The following is a 24,337-nucleotide window of genomic DNA, read 5'->3' on the forward strand; positions in this document are numbered from 1 at the left end:
ATTGAACATGATATTTTTTATGCAATCAAGAATTATGTGTGTGTATAATATGCATACACATAGGTATGGAGGGAGGCATACAGAGACAGATATTTTTATGTTGAAAATAGCTAATTAGTTAAGAAAAACAATGCATAAATGATTCAAAAGCAACAGTTTGCATCACTATACAACTCAGAATAAATCTCATAGAGATTAGTGTGATGTCCTAACTCAGACAGGAAGCTTTTAGAACTAAGTCATAGCAGGGGAAGAAATCACACCTGTGGCTTGGGGATGAGATAGAAGGTAATCAGTCTGTCCAGAGAGGGCTAACTTACAATTCATTGAGCTTCAGTAGCCCCTAGTAGCTTGTTATTTTACTCACCCTCTCCTCTCCAGTTGCTGTTGGATTGAAGATAAGTGATGAAGAAGTATAGAGGGAGGAGAATCAGCACAGGTGTGTTAGGCAGGACCAGCTTTATGAGAGTGCAACCTATACAGTTGCCCAGAAGCTGGCATTCAAATGCTTAAAACAAGGTTTAACTCAACTGTCACCATCTCAAAATGTCTAATAATTTGATCTTTGAATTGTGTTTTGTAAGTGAAGCCCAGTGGAACATGAAGTGCAAGGAGACAATAGAGCGTGCACATCACATGTGGCATTACAGAGGTCCTGTGAGCACGGGAGACAGGTGATGAGTGGGTGCTCAGGTACAAGGTAAGTGGGTGTCATCTGTGACTGAGTTAGCACTGGGGGGATGAAGGATTTCCCTCCCAAGAGAGGCCGTGCTTTCCTTTCAAATCAAAACTTGCTTTTAATGCAGAAAGGAGAAGCTGCTATTCTAGGAAACACAAAGGGCCAAGAATTCCTATTACATCCTTTCCTACTCATGTTACTTCTCTGTACTAGCCCATCACAGGCAGGAAAAGCAAAGATGGGCTTACCTGTAATATACAGGTGCATGGCAAGTTTGTGCTAGTAATTTAACACTTCTATTCTTCTTTACTGAGAATAACTCTAAGTAGCAAATTAAAAACACCAGGAAAAATCAAGAGACACTACTGAAAAAAAGAAACGCTTTTTATTTTAGTCCTAACAGCGTGTCTTTTTCTTGCTTTTTGAACAAGCACTTTGATTTTGCACTGGGTCCCACAACTGGTTGCCATTTCTGGTGACAGGAAAGAGTAAGGGGAAGGAATGGGGTGCTAAGTTGTCCCAACCCAGCAGATGCTGGATGGAGCTTGACATGCAGGGTATAAAGAATCTACACTTGCAGAAGGAAAGAGATGGAAGCAGGATTAGGGGAAGAGAGAGGTGAAACTGATACAGGCCTGACAAATCCTGCACTGATCCCTAATGAGATGGCGGGGCCTTTGTGTACCCCTCCGGCAGTCCTTGGAAGGCAGTAGGAACAGCAGCTCTCTGGAGGTGACAGGGCTCTGAGGACACTGACAGCCGCACCCAGTCTGCTGCTACTCACCCAGCAGCTAAAGCACCTACCTGGCCGCCACCCGTTCAGCTCAGTCCCATTCTTGTCTCCCACCCTGAGCACTGCACGAAACAGTTTCACTAAGTGGTCCTCTCTCCACTGATTTAAGAAGCCAGACAACAAGCTGCAGCAGATCTGATGCTATATGAATAATTGATTAGAGCTTGGAACGTAATCTGACTAACTAGCTGAAACATAATCTCAACTAACAATACAAAAAGGACAACATTAACCACTTGGCTGATGATGTAAATTTAAATTTAATTAAAATATTGCAGAAGTTTTTTTATAGCATGAATGAACTGCAACAATTTTAATCTGATGTTAATTCAGCAACAACAAAAAAGACTTTATGAGGTTTCTTAACCTCCTAAAGATCACTAGACTGGTAGTAAAATGTCTGCTATATTTTCCTAACCACTAGGCCTTCCATTTAAGTGAGGACTAATTTGTTGGATGTAGCTTCATCATCAAAATAGTTAAGTTATCCTTCATCCAGGGTTCCTCAACTGAAGCATTATTGCCATATTGGGCCAATTAATTCCTTGCAGTGGGGCCTGTCCTGTGCATTTTAGGGTGTGTAACAGTATCCCTGGCCTGTACTCAAAACATCTCCAGACACTGCCAAATATTCCCCTGCAAATAGAAATCAGCCTGGTTGAGAAGCACTGATGTAATCAGTTGTCAGCTTCTACTTCTCCTGCCTTATGCACATCTCTCAAAAGCCTCCACGTGTCTTTACCCACCTTTTCATTCATCATTCATTGCAACACCTCTCTTCTCTCCTGCAACCAAAACCCTCCTGAGTGATCTTTACTGAAATCCCATTTGGATCTTCAGTACATTCTACACTCAGTGGCTAGAATGTCCTTACTAGAACATAGATCAGATCCTCATCTTCCAGACTCTATCTAGCATGACTTGATAGACCCTTGTTAGACCCTACAGGGGTTGGCCCTTCTTATTGTCTCTCTTTTCTTCCCATCTTATTGTCTCTGCTTTCTTCACTTGAGACAGACTGAACTATTACTCGTAGCAAGCCACCCGTGCTTTTTCATAAATTTAAGTAATAAAAATAGATCTTTTTTCTTTTTAGAATGCCCTCTGAATCTTCTCATCCTTTTAATCTCAAGACACTAGTCAACTCTTCCAAGAAGGCCTCTCTGATGACCTCAGTCTGGACATAAAACCTCCCTTAAGTGTTTTCACTACATGCAGAACAGTTACCACACTGTATGGCAATTCCCCTTGTATTTCTTTACTAGTTGTTGCTCTGTGACAGCAAAGACCATGTCTTACACTGAATCCCAAATATCTTATTTTTATTAAATATATTTATTTAAATATATACATATTTTTTACATCATTGTTCACTTTTATATAATGGTTGATTTTTCCTTGCAGGTGTAGTCCCCATAAAATTCCCACCACAAAATTCCCACCAAGTCACCCGCGAACCTTTACCATACATAGTCTCTTGCACTTTTCCCTCCCCTGTTTTGGTCCCCCTCCCTCCCCCTCCCCTGTTATATGTCTCTGAATCCCAAATATCTAAATCCCATACTTTTAATGTACTGGGTGATCATTAAATATTGTTCATGGCTCAAGGTATGGAAGGAAGGAAAGAGGGAAGGAAGGGAAGGATTAAAGTTCGTCGAGAAGTAACTGGAAGATAAAGAACTTTAAATGTATAGGTCATGCATTCATTAAAAGTATGGGATTTAGATATTTTGGATTCAGAGACATATAACAGGGGAGGGGGAGAGAGAGGGACCAAAAGATAAACTCATGCCATTCGCAGCAATGGGGATGGAGCTAGAAGGAATTATGCTCAGTGAAATAAGCCAGAAGGAAAAAGAAAAATATCAGATGGTCTCACTTATAGCAGGAATATAGGGAAACCAAATAAGACATCAGTGTAAAAAATAGTAACAGTACAAAACACAACAAAGCAAAAACAGACAATCATAAACCAGAGACATCCTGCAGGGGAGGAGGAGGGAGAGGGATCAGAGGGAGGGAGGAGCACAGGGGACTGAGGTGATGGTGCACGGGTGCACTGGGGAAGGAAACTCTATGGAGACTACACTTGAGGGGGTGCGGGGAAGCAAATATTGTTTAAAAATGAACACTGATATAAAAAATAAAAAAATAATATAAAAATAATAAATAAATAAATAAAGTTTTAAAAATTAAAAAAAAGAATTTTAAATAGTTGTGTGCCAAATTCCAGAACACAAATGAGAAAGGGAAGAGGAAAACTGGATGCAAGCTACATAGATACATGTGACTACATACGGGAAAGTAGAGATGGGAAGAGCCTGCATTTATACACTGAGAGAAAGAATTCGTTAGGGGGAGATGCTGAAGCTGGAGATATGGAAGGACAGGGGGTGATAGGATATTTTGAAATCTTCACTCAACATTGTAGAGGATTTAATATTTGTGTTACTTTTTTTGTTATCTTCTACTGTTTTGTTTTCTCCTTGATGCTTTTCTTAACTGATTAAACCAGCCATATCAGTCAAACTTTGGTGTGAAAAACTCAAAAAACACCTGAGATTCTTCTCTAAACGTGTGAGTAGGCTTGCCAGAGGTTAAAATTTAGTGACTGTGACTTTCATGAACTAGGGCAAGAATTATTATATCACTTCCCATTTGTTCCCCACTTTTCAAATGGTAACTTTTCCTGATATATGCTTTCTAAACACAGACAGAATCTTGGAGAAAACAAATTTTGGGATTGCATTTGCTTCTCATTTCAGACATTACTTTTGCTATCTTTTAGAATATTTGTGATGTCAGGAAAACTGGATTCTGAGCTCTTATTCTCACACTAGGTAAATGAGAGTTTTGATAAAGCGTCTTAATCTCTCAGGGTCAGCTTCCTCATCTACTAAGCAAGTATTTAGGGAAGCATGGCAGTACCAGTCAGAATGGACTAGATCATGCCACCGCAAGGAACAACTCCTAACATCTTCAGCTTTTGATAGGCTCCCTCTCTAAGAATGTGGAAACAAACTATCATCTAAGTGTTATCTGCTATTAAATAATAGTTTCATAGATACTTTCTTTCAAGGGGCCAACATGCTTACTATTCCATCATGTGACCCCACTATAAAATTTTTCTTTGGTTCCCATACAGCAGGATGCTGCCAATATCTGGCATTTGGTAAAGACTTGTTTCTAGTTGATGAAGTTGTCCATTAAGTAAAGTATCCACTGGGCAGTATAGCTTAGTGATTAAAATACTGCCACTTAGTAATCATATAACTTTGGACACACTATTCAGCCTCTATGTGTTATTATGAAGATTAAATGATTTAATTGATGAAAAGTGCCTGGAACAATGCCAACAAACAGAGAGTATGTGCTCAGCTAACATAGGCAATTATTTACAGAAATCCAGCTAATGTTAAAAGAGATTCACAGTTCCACAGGACTCCAGACAATTATTGCAATTAAGTTAATTTGGACTCAGAAGACTGAGAGAAAAACAGATATAGGCACTCATGTTTCTTTAAACATTTAAATCAAACGGTGCTTTTCAACCATCAACTCCAACTCAATTTGCCCATTTACAAATAGAACGTTGGGCCTCCCTTGTGGCACAAGGGGTTAAGACACAACTCTATGAAGTTATCCGCAGCAACTGTAGCATGAGTTCGATCCCCAGCCAGAGAGCTACCCACATGGTGCCCAGCAAAGAAATAATTAATAAAGTGAAGACAGCTTATAGAACTGGAGAAAATATTTGCAAATCACATATCCAATAACCAGTTAATACAGAAAAAAATAAAGAATTTTCAAGTCAATATTTTTTTAAAAAGATCCAATTAAAAATTGACAAAGGACCTGAACAGACATTTTTCCAAACAAGATGCAGATATATGACTAGTATTCAGTCATAAAAAACAAGGAGATCTTACTGTTTTGCAACAATATGCATGGGCCTTCAAGGTATCATGCTAAGTGATATAAATCACACAGAGGAAAAATAAACACTGTATGATCTCACTTATATGTGGACTCTAAAAAAGAAAAAACTTACAGAAACACATCAGCCTTGTGGTTTCCAGATGTGAAAGGTTGGGGGTGGGGAATTGGGGGAATTGGAACGAAGTGGTAAAAAGATCCAGACTTTTGGCTATAAGATAAATAAATACTAGGGGTGTAAAACATAACATAATGACAGCTATAACACTACTATATGATATACGGGGAAGTTGTTAAGAAAGTAAATCCCAACAGTTCTCACCACAAGGAGAAAAGAAATTTTTCCTTTTTTTCTTTTTATTGTGTCTAAAAAGAAGACCAATATTAGCTAACCTATTATGATAATTATTTCATAACATAGGTAAATCAAACCATAATGTGCACCTATAACTTATATAGTGGTGTATGTAAATTATTTCTAAATAAAACTGGAAAAAAGAAAAGAATTAATTGCTCAATAGACCAATTCTCAGAATTGAAAAATCACACCATAGGCTGTTTTCCTCATCCTTGTCTCCAATTCTCTTGGTTTCTTCCTAGTTCATGACATTTAGAGTCCAATGCCAGCTGTGACTTCACACTTTTTGCTTCAAAGCTTATATTGTTCAAGTATCATCTTCCCAGCCCCTCCCAATAACCTCTGCTGCCACTTACAACCCTCTTTTCTGGTTTCTCGCAGTCCTTCTTATAAAGCATTGAGCTCACTTCCAGAACTTTCCCAGCATGGGAATAATGGAAGCTTCCACATTTAAGAACCAAGATGAAAGAGATTCCTTTGAACTCTACAACCTCCTCACACCCAGAACTCAAGATCCATGATGTAAAGGGGAGGAAAATCAGATTCAATGCCAATCACACTAATTACAAATCTATTGTTAGTAGTCAGCCAACCCTGGGGCCTCCCTGGTGGCACAAGGGGTTAAGAACAAACTATGAAGCTGTCAGCAACCTCTGCAGCATGAGTTTGATCCCCAGCTGGCCAGGGAGCAACCGACATGGTGCAGCAGACCTCTCCTGACTCGCCCACTGCTCCCCTCATCAGTGTATTTCAGTCAATTTGCCTGTTCTGTTCCCCACTCTGTCTCTGATGAGTCCTCCCAACCCCCCACACCTCTGGCCTGTGCCCCAGCTCTTGTATGCATAAATAAATCTTAAAAAAAAAAAAGTCAACCAACCCTATTACAGCAAAAAACAAACATCCTGCTTCTTTTCTGCATTGCATATTTGCTAAGAGAGGGAACATAAATGCTTTTATTGATGAGGCTATCAAATAAAGTTATTCATGCAAAGTGTTTCCCTTTGCTGCCAAGGGTATGTTACCAGAGAAGAGCTGCACAGCTTTTGATTTGAATGGAAGCACCTGGAGCAAAAAGAGTTAGCATGTGTGGATTTCAAGTATTTATTTAAAATATAAATGACAAATTAACCTCAAGGAACACTCCTCCCCTTAAGTATATTCAACCCTACACCCTTGGATAAAAGGGAAACAGAGGAGACCTGAATAAGCAAGCAAGAAAAGACTCCAAGTAATTATACTGTCACTCCCCTTCCACCTAGAACTCAGCCTCCACCATTAGAACCAAATGCAAAATGAAGCAAAATAATTTAAATTCTAGGTTTTAGTACAAGGATTCAGTATCTGGTGAGCCAAGAAGTCTGCAAGGACTATTTTGACTTTATTTTTTTTTTTCCTCTCTGGGATGAGCTGCTTAAGAAAACATGTGGCTGGAATAGCCATAAATTTAGTCTAAAAATATCCTAACACTCCATGTTTATGTGTCAGATATTACAGAAGAGACCCTCTCCAAGACTTTTAAGTGTCAGGAAATCACATTCCACATTGCAAAGAAAGAGGAATATGAGCACTCAAAGGAAATACACACACACACACTCAAAACCTATAATATATAATATACACATCTATTTTCACAATATCAGGCTCAGAAATAGAATGAAGCAGATTTTAAAAAATAATACAAGCCAGATCATCTTTCAAAATCAAGAATAAAATCCCACATACCTGGTTACTGCCCGAGTGCAGATGGTGACCAGGAAACAGCCAGCCACGATCATCCAGCCCCAGCCTCCATCTGGAGGGGAGGTAGACCGAGCTCTATTTACTTTTGCCATGGCTTCAATTCTTTTTTCTTATTTTCCAAATCACTCCAACAACCCAGTTATGATCTTGGAATAATTAGCTGTCCAGTGACTTCCTGTTGGTCTTCGAGATTAGCATAGAATGCTACCTGGTGTATGGATTACTGGCCATCTAAAATGAAAAATCGGGACATATTTGTATTTTATTGCCATATTCAATGGTTGACTTTTTGCATGGTTAAAATGATAAATACTACTGTTTACCTGTTCAATATGATTATTTATAATTATAAAACTGGACTGAGGCCAATTCTCCTTTCTTAAAATAACAGATTTTCTCAAGTTTTAGCTAACTCCACATGCACACACCTTGATATCATTTCCCTAGCCTTTCTTGAAGGTGAATGTGGCAACATGGTTTCATTTAATGAAAAGGAAGAGAGAAAAGTAATACATGCCACTTTTGATTCATCAGCTCAAAGGCACAGGTATGTTCACAGGACTTCCACCACCCCCTTACCCACAGACATGGAGGTAGAGATGAGACACTTTACACCAACCAGGACATTACCCTGGGGCTTGGAAGAGCCACAGGACAGAATGAGTGAGTTCTCCAAATGACCCAATGGAATCAGGACTTGATACATCTCTCACTAGTACAAGTTTTTCAATTTTATTTGAGCCTCTGTATTTTGAACTCTCTATTTCAATGGAATAGATCATATTCTTATTATTATACTGAATGATTCTGACAATAACCTCTTGGATATTTCTGATTAAGAATGCTATGATTTTTAAAGTGTGCAATTGAAACAAGAAGAGAATGAGAAATAAATGAAACCAAGAAAGCTCACAAGCTGATACAAAGTAACTCAATAAAACTTACAAGGAGGCAAAGATGGGTGAAGAAGAAAAGATTGCTCTCTCTGTCAAATTACAACTCTCCATTTAGTTGTTAACCTTCTATTGATAGATTAGCGTCAAACACATACACAAAAGCAGTAATTAAAAATCAAAGTGAAAATATAGGCAAAAAAGTAGAAATACAGGCAAGCACACATCTGATCTCTAGACAGGAGGATTCCTGAGATCTAAAGTAATGGAAGAGGGCCTCCCTTGGTGGCGCAGCGGTTGAGCGCTGGACTGCAAAGCTGCCTGAAACCTCTGCAGCACCAGTTCAATCCCCAGCTGCTGGCAAGGGTCCCACATGGCGCAACAGACCTCTCCTGCCGCGCCCGCTGCTCCCCTCAGCAGTGTATATCGTCAGTCTGCCTGTTCTGTTTCCTGCTCTGGCTCTGGTGAATTCTCTCACCTTCCTGCGCTTCTGACTGTACTCAGTGGTTGTATAAATAAATAAATAATTCTCAAAAAAATAAAACAAAATAATAAATAAAGTAATGGAAGAAACTAAAATTTTGTTGAAGCATCTAAATTAATTTTTAATATTCCTATACATCAAACATGTAATAAAACCAAAAGGAAAACTGTAGAGTTGGGGGAAAAAAATTTAAAAATACTTGATTTAAAGAAGTAATGCCTGTAACATTCATTTGTTCAGCTACCACAACGTGTGCATGTCTACCATGCATCACACACTGTGTCTGGGCACTGGGGATTCCATGGCAGCCGAATCGCATGGCTCCTGCTGCTGGACTGGCTCTAGGTCACCCCCTGGGGCCAGCCTTCTCTTGCTCTTGTCCACATGTCATCCCACTGCTACATCACGCTCTGTAAGTGTTTAGCCTCACTAGCAGCCTCCTCTTATTCTCCCTCAGGCCTGAAAGAAGCAAGTAGCCGTGTCACACCTGCCTATGGAGTGGCTGGGCCATGAGGTAGGGAAATGTGGAAGCCCATGGGTGCTGAGGACAGTCTCCAGGCAACAGCAACAAGCTAAATTGCTCCATCCCTTAGCACAAAGAAAATGGACTTACCAACATCCCAGGTAAGCTTGGAAGCAGATTTTTTTCCTTAGTCCAGCCTCCAATGAAGAGCACAACCTGGCCAAGACTTTGATTGCAGCCCGTGAGACCCTGAGCTGAGGACCCAACTAAACTGTGCCTGTATTCTAGCCCCACAGACACCATAAAGTGTTCCTTAAAGTATTCTTTGATATCAAATAGGCTTCATTATTATAGTTAGGGATGAATTTTTAAGGAACTAAACAAGAGCTTTGACAGATGCTTTTCCCATTGGATTGAGCAAACCACCCAGTTGTTGGTATAATTTTATTATGCTCACCAGAAGAAACCAATATTAATTAATTTATATTGATTAATTAATTTATATTGATTAAGTGAAACACATTTCAAATATGAGAAAACATGTGTTATTTAGACAACATAGGCTATGTACCACCTGGTAAGTTTTGTCAAACCAATCTGACTCTTTTTTTAATTTGCTTTAAAAACCAGAGTGGGGCCTCCCCTGGTGGCGCAGTGGTTGAGCACTGGGCTGAGAAGCTGCCCACAGCCTCTGCAGTGCCGTTCGATCCCCGGCTGCCTGCAAGGGTCCCACATGGCGCGAAAGACCTCTCCTGCCGTGCCTGCTGCTCCCCTCAGCAGGGTATTTCATCAGTCTGCCTGTTCTGTTCCCTGCTCTGGCTCTGGTGAATTCTCTCACCCTCCCACGCTTCTGACTGTACCCAGTGCTTGTATAAATAAATAAATAAATAAATAAATAAATAAATAAATAAATCTTTAAAAAAATAAATAAATAGATAATAAAAACCAGACTGGCGTCTTGTGAGTGTGCCTCTCTGAAGCCACAGGAACAAACTGGGCACCTGTGAGTTAGAGCAAATACACAGCAAAGAAAGACAGTGAGACCAAAGCAACAAGAGTGATTCTCACATGGACCATTTAGGTTGCTCACTTTCAAGCATGGGTCTCCCTCTTGGGTCTGTTGGGTCTCTGCCTGTGAATGTGGGGAGACTGACAAAGGACACAGGGTGAACAACTGAAGTAGTGCCTCATTTAACCCTCCTGACAACCATAGAAAGTAGGTATGACTAACCCCTAGTTTACAGATATAGAAACTCAGGCTAGAGAGAGTAATTTTCCCAATTATTTTTAGTTACTAAGCAGCAGAAATGGAATATAAGCCTGGGTCTTGTTACAAGTTTTTTTTTTTTTTAAAGATTTATTTATTTATGCATGCAAGAACTGGGTGTAAGCCAGAGGTGTGGGGGGTGAGAGGATTCACCAGAGACAGAGTGGGGACCAGAACAGGCAGATCTACTGAAAAACTACTGAAGGGAGCAGCAGGGCAAGTCAGGAGAGGTCTGCTGCACCATGTGGGTTGCTCCATGGCTGGGTATCGAACTCCTGCTGCAGTGGCTGGCGACAGATTGATTGTGCTGTGTCTTTAACTCCTGTGCCACCAGGGAGGCCCTTGTTGCAAGACTTCTTGTCTTAACACATGCCCTCATTGCTTCCACTGCATTGCCTTAATGTTTGATAAAATTCATTGGTATTTTTGTCTAATCATACACCTATAATTCTTGGGGTGGCATCAGTAGAATAGCATTAACTGCAGTTTAGCTGATGCAGTTAGAAATGCAGTTCTTTAAGTGGTGCCATAGGTATTTCCCTGAAACATTTTTGTAGGTCACTGCCTTGATCAGCCATGAAGTTATCTTTGCTTTCAAAGCAAAACCAAACTTCCAAAAGAATCATCACACTCAACTTCAGGATTAACCCCTCCCAAATCTAACTTTGTGTCATGGATAAATACTGTTTTAGTCAACTATTTTCTTCCCCAAAATGAAACACTCAAAGAAAATTAATTTTAAAAATCTACCACACTTGTATATACAGATAATTTGTCTTATTGGGCAAGAGTCTGAAAACTATAGCCCCCAAGCAAAACTTGGCTGCTGATGCTCTTAGTAAATAAAATTTCACTGAAACATACACACAGCCATTTGCATGCATTTGGTCTTTGCTTTTGTGCTGCAACAGCAAATGATGCCAAAGAACACGTGGCTAGCAAAGCCTGAAGTATCTACTGCCTCTCCTTTACAGAGGATGAATGCAGACCCCTTTTCCAGGGAGATGTGAGGCATTGTTCTAAAATTGCTGCTTTAGGAGACTGAGAGGGAGATGATCAATATCGATGACTATGGTGGCAGGGTGGTAGTGTAGAACAGTTGAAAGAATCGGCAATCAAAGAACGATCTGGGTCCTTCCTGGTCCTGACTATTTTATGGCAGCTCTAAGCCTCTCTAAGCCTCAGTTAACTCATTTATGTTGATAAAACGGCAGTAGTATTATTCTCACAGAAAGTTGTGCAATTAAAATTAGATGAAACATGAGTATCTGGTACAAAAACAAAGATGTTATTTGTCAGATGACTTAACCTGCTTCATTTATCCATCACTTCTCAATGCAATAAATATTTATTGAGTATCCAGTATGCACCAGAGCTATTCTAGGAGCAGGGCTTAGAGCAGTGAGCAAAACAAACAATGGCCCTGCCTTCAAGAACCTTACATCCCAGTGGGACAGGCAGTCAGTCAACTGTTGAATGTTAATTCCTGAGCTTTAGCTTGCTCATTTGTTTCACCACCCCCACTCTCATCACCCCACCCCCTCCTGCTTCATGGGATTATAGTTAGATTCAGATGAGAGCAGGCACAGGCTAATGGTCAGGAACAAATCAAACTTTAGAACACTTTTGTTCTACAGTCTTTCTAAAATGGTTGTATTAGTTGCCACATGTAACTATGATATTTACCTAATGTCATAGAATGAATGTGTTTCCCCAAATGCTAAAACCTTCTTCCCAAAGCAATGGCATTTAGACATGGGACCTTTGGGGTTATTACATCATGAGGACTCTGCCCTCATAGAAAGGAATTAGTGCCTTTATAAAAGTGACCTGAGAGCTTCTTTGTTCCTTCTGCCAACGAGAAGACAGTCACAGCATCTGCCAGCACCTTGATCTTGGGCTTCCCAGCTTCTAGAGTTATGAGAAATAAAGGTTTGTTGTTTCAGTCAGCCATTTTATATTTTTGTTGTAGCATCCTGAACAGACTAAGATATTTAAAAATCTGAGTTCCAAATTCCCTTGAAAGATCTGTGTTGTCCGACTCAGTTGCTGTTCCTTTCACATACAACACCTGCCCCTGGATGCAATAAGATTTTCATCTTCTGCCTACAGCATATTTCCATAAATCAAAGTTTCTTGAACAGCCACAAGTGAGTCACAGATATGGGATGCTTTGTGTCTCATGCTTTCTCTGACAATCTCAGTAAGACTGGCACTCCAGATTTCAGCGACACGTACATATAAACATACACAATGTAATAACTCACGAATGATACACAATTGAGTGATTAAGTGCCAAGAAATTATAGAATTGATTGTACACATATGCCAAAGCTTAGAAACCTCTGCCTTGGTATATAGTCCTATCCTCTTCATAAGTTTTTCCCTGAAAATAGCCCCAAGGTTAAACTGTTTTCCAACTTAAGGTGGAAAATCCACCTACCAATAACTGTCCAGCATAAGACCATCCTCACATACTGCTGTTAAAGAGCACTGAAGCAGGCAGGGCTGGGCAACAGCCCGGTCGAAAGCAATATAGTACAATGGATCAAGAATTTGAAAGTCCCTCATAGTCCTTAAAAAGTTGTCCCCAGGAAGAAGACAAAACGTGCAAGCTGACCATAAATCTGAGGCATACAGTAGGGAAGAGGGAGGGAGAGTGATCAAAACAGGGGAAGGAAGAGCACCAGAGACTGTGGTGATGGATCGTGGGTGCTGTGGTGGTGGGAGAAGTAGATGGACTGCATGTCAGGGGAGAAATCAAATACTGCCCCAAAATTAACAAGAATGTAAGAAAATAAATAAATTTAATTTTAAGAAAATCTTTCACACTAAAAAAATTAAAAGACATGATGGCAGGAAGAAAAAAAAAAAGTAACCCCATCTCTGGAAAGTTATCCTAAGAAAACATTTTAGAGACATTGAGCACTACAGGCAAATAATATAATAGCCCTGTTACAAATAACATAAGAAACAGAAACAACCTAAATGCTCAACCGCTGGGGAGTGTTTAGATACTTATGATACATTAAACAAATGGACTAATATATTATCCTTTAAAATCATTTTTAAAAGATCATTTTGTAATATGGGAAAATATTTACGATGCAATGTTAAAGCAAAAGGAAAACTACATTTCTGTGTACATTGTGAGGGAAGCTACGTAAAACTTCTGTAAAGTTGTATACTTGCAGTTGTCACCAAAAAAATGGAAAGAATAAGCAAAAACCAAATCTAATGGGGTGGGTATAATTAAGTTATAACTCATTTTGAAAACTGTATTCAATATCTTTTCATATATAATTCCCATAAACAGATTTTTCAGGTCTACTCTGGCAGTGTAAATATGAGCAGAGTAAATATTTTGCTGGTTCCTCAAGGACTAAATATGCCGGCATCGTTTATTGACACTGCACATTAAAAATTAGGTGATGACTCTGCAGAAGACACACTGTAGATAATAAGCCCCTGACAAAATAAAATGTTCTAGGTCTTTACAAAAATATGAAGCAACATTAATTTTTCCTTTGCTCCCACCAGAGGACTCCATTTTCATTTGTTTTACTTGAGTGATCTGCCTTCGACATTGCCACATTTTGTAAGAACTGATTTGTGAGGTCCTTTTGAAAAATACAATTACATAAATTCAAATTAGAAATCTAAGGGTCAAATCATAATAAACTGCGGTCTGTGTAGTGAGAGTGGCCCCAGGTAAAAACGACAGAACAGGGGCTGCCTCACAGCGCTCCGGGGGCGGGAAGTGACTTCTCCAAGAGCGCTGCTACACGAGACAATTATTAATAATTTCTCACCCGTAGTCGCCGTGAGCTTCTCTGGCCTCAGAAATGGGTGCTATTCCCCCCCACTTTCACGATGATGAAGCTGAAGTGAAGGGACTCGCGTGACAAAGCTGCATCTGAATCCAAAGGGAAACGAGTGACTCTGGCAGATTTTGGACAGTGCACTTGCCCATCTGCCTTCCAGATTTCAAGATTGTTATTGGGCGTCTCTATCAACAGGCATCCACGCAATGGTAAAGCTGAAGCACTCCTTGGTGTGGGTGATCGCCACTAAGAGAGGCGGGTACCCACAGGTTAACGTGAAGGCCTATAGCTGCTCACAAACCTCCTGTGCTTTTCTTTCAAAGCAGGTCAATTACTAGATTTGGACACACTCAGAAAAAATGCCCAGGTTAGACAAGGTTAACCTAGTCTCCTAGAGACTGCTGCAGTTTGCAGCTTCCCTGGAATATTAGCCCCAGCGTTTTGGTAAATAATTAACCCACCTGATGTTGTACAAATATAATGGAAAGTCTGAGTTCACAGTCTACCCAAAACTAGGAGCAAAGGAAGCATGTAGCCATCATGTAATTGTTTATTTTAAGCAGCCTCCAATTTCATTTTGACATCCTGCCACTAAAATATAATTACCTTCTGCATCTCACTCACGTTTCAGGGAGAAAAAAAGTTTGAAACAAGAGAGGCCCTATCTTAAGGTGTTCCTCTAAGATTATTCCCTAATAATACAGGTTGGGATATATTCTTATTTCATTTAATCCTCCTTCTTTTCAAAATTCTGTTTTGAGTTGACTCCAGGTGGTAGCATATATCTGTAGTTGATTCCTTTTCATTGCTGAGATATAATCTGAACTGTGAACTTACTATAATTTGTTTATTTATTCATCTGTTGATTGACAATAGGGTTGTTTCGAATTTTAGATCATTATGAATAAAATTTCATTGAGGATCTATGTAATTCTTTTTGTGGGCATGTGTTTCTGTTCTCTTGAGTAAATACCTAGAAATGAAATTGTTGGTCATATTTTAAGTGTTTAGCATTTACTTGAGAAGAAAATACAAAACTGGTTTTCAGGATAGCTGTATGATATTACAAATGAGAGTTCCAGTTGCTCTACTCTACAGTGGATTCCACTGTAGTTTCAATTTATACTTCCCTGCTAATTAATGATGTTCAGCATTTTATTTATTTTTTAAAGATTTATTTTTATTTATTTGTACAAGAACCGGGGTACAGGCCAGATGCACAGGAGGGTGAGAGGATTTACCAGAGACAGAGCGGGAAACAGAACAGGCAGACTGAAGAAATACACTGCTGAGGGGAGCAGCAGGCGAGACAGGAGAGATCTGCTCGCCATGTGGGACCCTCGCCAGTGCTGTAGAGGCTGCGGACAGCTTCACAGCACAGTGTTCAACCACCTGCGCCACCAGGGGAGGCCCATGTTCAGCATTTTAAATTAACATAAATCATGAAATTATTAACTATTAATATGCCTTCTTTTGTGGAGTCTTTGTTCAAAAATCATGCCCATTTTTAACTGGGTAGTTAGTCTTCTTATATTGAAATATAAGAATTCTTTGTAGGTTTTAAACACAAGTCCTTTGTAGATACAGGTATTGCAAATGTTTTCTCCCATTCTGTGGTTTGTCCATTCATTTTTCCATGGTACATTTTTGAAGGGCAGAAGCTATTAATTTTAATGAACTTGAATTTACTGTTTTTTTCTTTTATAATCAATTATATTTCTATATATTTGTGGCAAATAAAAACAGAAATTTTAAAATACTACTTTACAGTAGTATCAAAACTATGACATTCTTAGAAATAATTTTAACATAATATTTGCATGATTTTACACTAAAAACTACAAAGCTGTGCTAAGAGAAAAGAAGGAAGGAGGGACAGAGAGAGAAAAAAAGAGGAAGAGGTGGGGAAAAAAGGGAAGGAAGGAAGGAGAGACCACCTTCATTCCAAGGGAGACTTAAAGCTATAACCCCAGTTGATTGATAGTTTCTTTTTCTTTTTTAAAGATTCATTTATTTATACATGAACCGGGGTACAGGCCAGATCCGCAGGTGGGTGAGAGGATTCACCAGAGACAGAACGAGGAACAGAACAGGCAGACTGACGGAATACACTGCTGAGGGGAGCAGCGGGCGAAACAGGAGAGGTCTGTTGCGCAATGTGGGACCCTCGACGGCAAGCCGGGGTTGAACCTGTGCAGCAGAAGCTGCGGACAGTTTCATAGCACGGCGCTCAACCGCCTGTGCCACCAGGGGAGGCCCTGATTGATAGTTTCAACAAAATTCCAGAAGTCTTTTCTAATTGAAATTAACATCTGTTTCTAGTATTCATATGTAACTGCAAAAGAACCCACAAAATCCAGAATAAATTTTAAAAGAAAGAACAAGATTTGAAGATGTATACTAATTGATTATCAAAATTTTAAAACCAAAGTAACCATGACTGTATGATATTGGCATATTAGTGGAGCTGAACAGAGTCTAGAAATAGACCCACACATTTATTCACATGGAAAAAAAAATAAATCTCAAGTCTTACACAATATAAAAACCTAACTCAAAATGGAGAACAGATCTGGACATAAAAGCAAAAACCAAAACCTAGAAGAAAACATTGCAGAAAATCTTCATAATTTGAGGACAGGCATTGTTTTTTTTAGACAGAACATAAAAAGCAAAATGATTTCCCCATTCTTACTTTCATAGAAGCATATGAAAAAGTTTAGATTTATTATAGCAACAAAGACACTGTAATACTTTTTCACATCTACATCGTTATATGAGCAAGATTATAACCTCTAATAACTTACTAGAGAAAATTTCCAAGTGCACTCTACTATTGCCTCTGCAGTGGGAAGTCTCCTTCAGGGTACACCATGGGTAGCCCTTGGGGTGTCCTATCTGAAGCTCTGTTATCCAGACACTCACTCTGGTCTCTATAGCAACAGAGATACTGTTTCTGATAATGGAAACTCAGTGTCCTCAGCCACAATCTGTTTGGCTAAGGTCTGCCTGGTCCTATAATCAGCCCATATATAAGACCATCTCCTCAGCCAAATATCAGCCACATTCCCAGCCCATCATACCACTCCCACCTATCCTATGAGATTATAAACCTCTTGATACTTGCTAAAAAAAAAAAAAAAATTCAGACTTTACTTCTTACATGCTATTTCCTTTACCTTCAAATTCCTTCCTTCCTTCCTTCCTTATTCACTTCCCCACCTGATTTACCTATTTTTTCTGCTTCAACTGCCTCCACCCAGGCCCCATTCTTCCAAGTACTTATCTCTCTTTTACAGAATCTTGGAGCTGTCTGCACATGCCTGGCCTGACGCTTATCAAATTCACTACTGTGTCTTTCTCTCTCTCTCTCTCTCTCTCTCTCTCTCTCTCTCTCTCTCCCTCTCTCCTCTCCCCCCTTTCTCCCACCCCCAATACTGTTTAACTCCACAGAACAGAATAAAAACTACTAAGTCACCCTTCTATCTCTCCCCAATTTCCCCCACCACCCCACACACCAGTGCCATGCACACACACCTTGTGGCCTGATACAGAAGAGTGTCTAACAAATGAAAAAAATAAGTTCTGCATTCACCACAGAGAAATAGCAGTCACTACTTTTTAAATAGCAGTTCAATGGAAAGAAACATGAAAAGCACTTTCTCTTCATCAGACAAGTCTAATCTTCAGACATAAAGCAAGGAAATCAGCATTACAACTAGAATATGAAGAGTAAATTTAGCAGAGCCAGCTTCTCTTTAAATACCACACCCAAGGGGTGAAGCGTTCTTGCCACAGGGATACCAGCCAGTACTTGGAGCTAAGTCTCTAGCTCCTGGGCCAGAATAAGTCACAAAATAATAATTGTAACAAAAGTTGTTATTTAATGGCACTTAATCCACCAGGCTCTCTATTTGCTACTAAACACATGACCTCATTGTATCTTCATCCCAAACCCATGAAGGAGGTATTATAATTTCCATTCTATAGATAAAGTAATCCAAGATTCAACTTCAGCCTCTCTTCAAGGCTTTGGACTTACTGCTACATCTGGTTGATCTCCGCTGGCCTCTAGGCTCCATCACGGTGGAAAGTGGAAGCCATTACTGTCGTGTTCCATCTTGTGTCCCAGGGCCTTAAATGTATATTTGCTAAATAGTGTAGTCACACAGAAGCTTCTTGTGGAAGAGTGCCTTATTACTCTTTCTAACCAAAGATTAAATGCCTGGTTCAACCCTACCCCCCACCCCCCACCCCTGTTTTTGAGACACCACTGGTCACTCTGGCCTGTGGCTGGGAATCACAGAGGATGCCATGTGCACTAAAGGGCAACCTTCCAAGTGGTTCTGAGAGAATTGCAACACTTTATGCAAAGTCTTTATAGCAGTGGAGCAGTTTTCCAGCCAGGAGCCTAATAGCAACAGTGGGAAGTGGGAAGTCTTCAGAACTCAAGTTCTGAAAAGGACTTACCTCGGAGGAAAGTTAAAGAAACCCCTTTCCTCTCTACTTGGATTAGCATAATCTCTGCCCCACGAACCCAACTGTTTTCTTCCACTTGGAGTCTCTGGACTTTAGAGATAATACCATCTAATACATGTGGATTTATTTATTTTTGTTGCTCAGTGATATTTCACAAGCTAAGAAATACCATTACTTAGAAATGCCAAGAGAAAAAAAATTGTACTTAGATACACAAAGACTAGAGATTTGCTTTTTTTCCTTTTTTCCATTCTGCTTCTCTCTGCTTAGTCCTCAAAAGGATCCTAGTAACAGGGTAGTAAATAATTATCAACCTCAACCAGAAATACGGGGATGCCTGTCAGAAACCTTTGGGTACTAAACTAAAACACTGACCTTTGCTAAAGAAGTTACCAAAGCTTCTACAATGCATGTGACAATTTTGGGGATAGGACTACTTTATGTAAGACGGAGAGTAAACAGAATGACTAATATGGTATTTGGTCTCCAGAAAGGCAGAGAAAGCCACTCATGATTCACATAACAGGCAGAGTAGAAAGCAAGGTTTTCTCCCACCCTGTCAGCACTTAATCCACAGAGTCGCTGATGCCAGATAACATGAGAAAAATGTTTAATTCTGAGCCTACTAGTTTATTGACAGCACAATTCATAGCCAGGAGCTTGCTCCCCAGTTACCATTTTCTGCCATAATAGAGTTCTTTTCTCTCCTATTGGAAATACACATAAAAGAAGTGATAGTCCTGAGCTGTGGCCCTCCATGATAACATATAATCAGCAAGCAGTCCTGTTCCCCAGTGCCTAGCACAGGGTCCACATAAAACTGCTGCTAATATCTGTTTGGTTCAACAAATACATTTTTTGCCTGACTCAGTGGTGTTGCACTCTTTATCTCACACTCTTTCAATACATGGAATTATTTCGATCAGATTAAGTTATATGAGCACCTTCTTGACTACAGAGGACAATCTTGGGGTTTGGGATAATTTCAGAGTCTTTTCATAGTCCACTGAAAGCCTTTTATAAGCACTGCCTGTCTATACCCGCACATTTGTTTCTGTCTGTAATCATTGCTACTGCCATGTTGTTGAGGGTGGGGGTGTAGGCAGAGGAGCACAGGTCTGACTGAGAGTGTGAGTCTGAGAGGAGGGTCCTTGGACCACTCACCCCTCAAAACCAGCACACAATAAATACTTAGTGACTGAACAGCCCCAATTCCTTACATCCAGACATTTTCTCAAAATCACAAGATGAAAGCTTGAGGAATGGCGGTAAGAAATTGGCCATCCTGTTAGAAGTACTTTGGTGCTTCAAACATAGAGTTGAAGAAGTATGAACCTGTACTCCTAAAACATATATAGTGGTGTAACCCAAGGTTAGTTCAACTTAAAAAAAAAAAATTTAATGCTCAACATCCCTATAATCAGGGAAATTCAAGTCAACCCCACAATGAGATACTACCTCACACCAGTAAGAATGGCACATATTAAAAAATCTGGCAAAAACAAACAATGGAAAAATGTATGGGGGACCCTCAAATTACTAAAAATGGATCTACCATATGACCCAGCAATTCCACTCCTAGGAATTTACCCAAAGGACCCAAAAACATTAGTTCAAAAGGAAACTTGCACTCCTATGTTTATTGCAGCACTATTCACAATAGCTAAAATATGGAAACAACCTAAATGTCCAAAAACAGATGACTGGATCAAAAAGATGTGGTATATATACACAATAGAATACTACTCATCAATCAAAAAAAGATAAACTCATGCCATTTGCAGCAACATGGATGGAGCTGGAAGGGATTATGCTCATCAAAATAAGCCAGAAGGTTATTTTATGCTCAGCAAAATAAGCTGGAAGGGATTATGCTCAGCAAAATAAGCCAAAAAGAAAAATATTGGATGGTATCACTTAGGAGGAATATAGAAGTACCAAATAAGGCATGGGGGGGGTGGAGACAAAACTAGCAGGTAACTATAAATAGGAGACACTCAGCAGAGGAGGGAGAGGGAAAAGGATTAAAACAGGAGCAGGAAGAGCACAAGAGAATATGGTGATAGTTCATGGTGAGTTGGTGGTGGGGATTTTATGGGATCTACACCTGAGAGGAGAAAGCCAACTGTACAAAAATGAACAATGATGTAATATATATTATATAGAGAGAAAAAATAAAATAAATTTTTAATTAAAAAACTTTTTCCAATATGTGAAAATAAACTAATTATTTAAAAAGGGAAAGAAAAAAGAAATTACCCATTCTTTCTTTGTTCTTTTGATCCACTTTCAACCTGACTTAAGCAGCCTTCCCAGCATTTGGTAACAGAGCCCGCAGGAAAATACCTCACTGAGTCCACAGGACAAGTGCAGGCCTTGACCCCAGACCAGGCCCAACCTGGAACCAGATTGGCCATCTCTCTCTTCTCCCTTCTGAGAGTGGCTAAATCCAAGGGTGGGTTGCTGGGAAGCTCACCTACAGAGCCTGGCATCCGGCCCACGTATGCCGCACGCCGCAGAGGCCATCACATTCCACAGGCCCTTAGAGATATTTATTTTTGTTCTCTGTAGACTCTGTTCACTGCTTGAGCCATGGCAGGTCACTCAAAGGACAAGGTGTTGCAAAGGCTGAGAATGTGATGTACTCTTTAGTGCAAGACCAAGAACCCAAATTTCTTCCTAAGAATTAATGAGTTAGAAATTATTTTACAGGGCGTCCCTGGTGGCGCAGGTGGTTGAGCGCCGTGCTGTGAAGCTGTCCGCAGCCTCGGCAGCGCGGGTTCTATACCAGCCGACAAGAATCCCACATGGCAAATCAGACCTCTCCTGTCTTGCCCGCTGCTCCCCTCAGCAGTGTATTTCTTCAGTCTGCCTGTTCTGTTCCCTACTCTGTCCCCGATGAATCCTCTCACCCTCCCATGCATCTGGCCTGTACCCTGCTTCTTGTATAAAAATAAATAAATCTTAAAAAAAAAAAATGATTTACAAAAATCCTTTCAAGACAAGGGTGGTTACCTTTTGTCTCTATCCTGACAGAAATAGGACAAATCAGTTCATTTTTGCCTTCTTGTTTTGGAGTCAATTTTGGTGAATTTTGAACAATAATGACCTTTCTGTATGTGAGTATATGCTATACACTTTTAAATATTTCCTCAGCAAACATGGCAAAAGTTATATATTTAATATATGTCATGTGCTATATATATACACATATATATTATATATAAAGGCAATAGTTAAGATGAATTTCACAGCATTTCAAATAAAGTTTTTTTATGAGTTCCCAAGGCACTTGTAAACATTTGAAAAATCATGATAACTGGGTAAAATATTATTCTGTCCACTGCATGGACACATGGATTTTCACACTCTGAACTTATTTCTTCCAGGTCCCAGATTCCCAGATTAGAAGCCCCTCTCTGTTTATGAAGGCACATCCTGGAGAGCATAAATCCCTTCTGGTTTAGTAGGTATACTATTCATTCAAATCCCAGTAGGAGCTAAGAGATTGAGGAGACTTCAGCAATGCCATCATATATGATGGTGCGAGCTGTGTTCACAACATCTAGCTAAGCTGGTAGAGCCACCTGGGGCTAATGACAGTGGGTGGTCACTGCCATCTGCCTAGGATAATGGGAGAGGACAGTTATTGAAACCTTCTGGAGCTACTATAAAAAGCCTTGGATACAGGGAAGCAGTCAGTCCACAAGAATCTGACAGTAGTGCCTCCCCGGTGGCTCAGCAGTTTGAGCGCTGAGCTGTGAAGCTGCCCCATAGCCTCTGCAGCGCCGGTTCGATCCCTGGCCGCCGGGTGAGGGCCCCACATGGCGCGACAGACCTCTCCTGCCGTGCCCGCTGCTCCCCTCAGCAGTGTACTTCGGTCCTTCTGCCTGTTCTGTTCCCTGCACTGGCTCTGGTGAATTCTCTCACCCTCCCGCGCTTCTGACTGTACCCAGTGCTTGTAGAAATAAATAAATAAATGTTTAAAAAAAAAAAAAAAAGACTCTGAGAGTAAAAGAGCTAAGGGGATACAAACACCAAACTCACATTCTTCCTGCCTTCAAGTCCCCGCAGTAGCAGATCTCAAGAGAAATGGAGTCAGTGCAGCCTCAAGAGGGCAGAGGACAGGATAGCAATGGATGGACAGCGAGCCTGGAGGGGCAAATAGAAACTGTCCCACATGCCAGCATAAGCTGTCTGCTGGCTCTGACATGCACTAAAACTGTGGCTAAAAGATGAGAGCACTTTCTGAGCCAGCGCTTAGCCTGGCCTTTCAACTAGATTAAGTCTTCCGGGTTACCAACTCAAACCTTTTTCATGTACACATACAAAATTCACTTGTTTTCATATACAAAACTCAACTTTGAAACCAGCCTCTTCTTAGCTCCCATACTTAAGGACTCCCTTAGTTTCAGGCCATGATCACTGTGTGTGTGTGTGTGTGTGTGTGTTTTATTCAATATCAGGAATTTATTAAAAAGAATGAAGCTTGTTACTTTCTTCAAATTAAGATAATCCTTGTGGTTCAATCCCAGTGACAGGTAATCCCCATCTCAAATCACTCTGCTGGGAACATTGGTATTTGATAAATACATCTGCAGAAAGTAGTTCTCTTCAAGCATTATCCCTTCACAAAATATGATCAAAGATTAGAGACTCGGGATGTTAGGACTCTGAACCCACCAGCCTCAAAACCTACTAGAAATTATCCAAATGAGGCGCTTGGCAAGATTCTTTTTTTTTTTTTTTAGTATGTAAATTATTTTATTTATTTTTTATGAATTATTTTATTTATAGAATTCTTACATCATTTTTCATTTTTGCACAATGTATACATTTTCATTTTGGTTATATTCCCCATACAATTGCACCCCCTTTTTCTGACCCTAATCCCTCTTCCCTGCCCCCCACCCCCCACCATAGTGGGTCTCTGGTTTATAGCTGCTTGTTGATCTTGATTTTTACTTTATTGCAATTAGTCTTTTTCCTGGTCCCTCATTTAGGTTTTCTAAATTCCTGCTATGAGTGAGACTATCCGGTACTTTTCTTTTTCTTTCTGGCTTATTTTGCTAAGCATGATCCCTTCCAGCTCCATCCATGTTGCTACAAATTGCATGAGTTCATCTTTTTTGATTCACTTGGCAAGATTCTTAACTGATTGTGTTCCTCGGAACACCTCCATTTCTATTAGAGGTAACCATGATACATTTATATCAGAGAACAAAACTGAAAATTTTCACTGATGTCAGGGAAGGTTACAGGACTCCAGGAAATGATAAGTGTTTCAAGAAATGCATGTTCATGGTCCATGCATCTGCTCGTTGAATGAGAAGCTTTTATTTTCATTTCTTGCTCCGTATCAGATGGATTCAGAGAATACCCATATATAAAAAATGTATTTTGAGGGAAACACATCTGCTT

General features: G+C 39.9%; 1 protein-coding gene across 4 annotated transcripts in view; it reads right to left on the reverse strand.

The window, feature by feature from the left end:
- SLC16A12 (solute carrier family 16 member 12) overlaps positions 1-24,337 on the reverse strand; it is an 81,825-nt gene that overhangs the window by 15,137 nt on the left and 42,351 nt on the right. For 2 of the 4 annotated variants that reach the window (XM_037496624.2, XM_054690286.1), the window contains exon 2: positions 7,489-7,737. In XM_037496624.2, coding sequence (XP_037352521.1) covers positions 7,489-7,598 — 110 coding nt within the window. In that variant the 5' untranslated portion in view covers positions 7,599-7,737. Of the gene's footprint in view, positions 1-7,488; positions 7,738-12,443; positions 12,525-14,425; positions 14,458-24,337 lie in introns of those variants that run through there. The other 2 variants (XM_054690287.1, XM_037496626.2) reach the window with 2 other exon arrangements.

This window comes from Talpa occidentalis, unplaced genomic scaffold, assembly GCF_014898055.3.
Source record: "Talpa occidentalis isolate TD23 unplaced genomic scaffold, MPIMG_talOcc4v2.1 talOcc4.8, whole genome shotgun sequence".
NCBI lineage: Eukaryota > Metazoa > Chordata > Mammalia > Eulipotyphla > Talpidae > Talpa > Talpa occidentalis.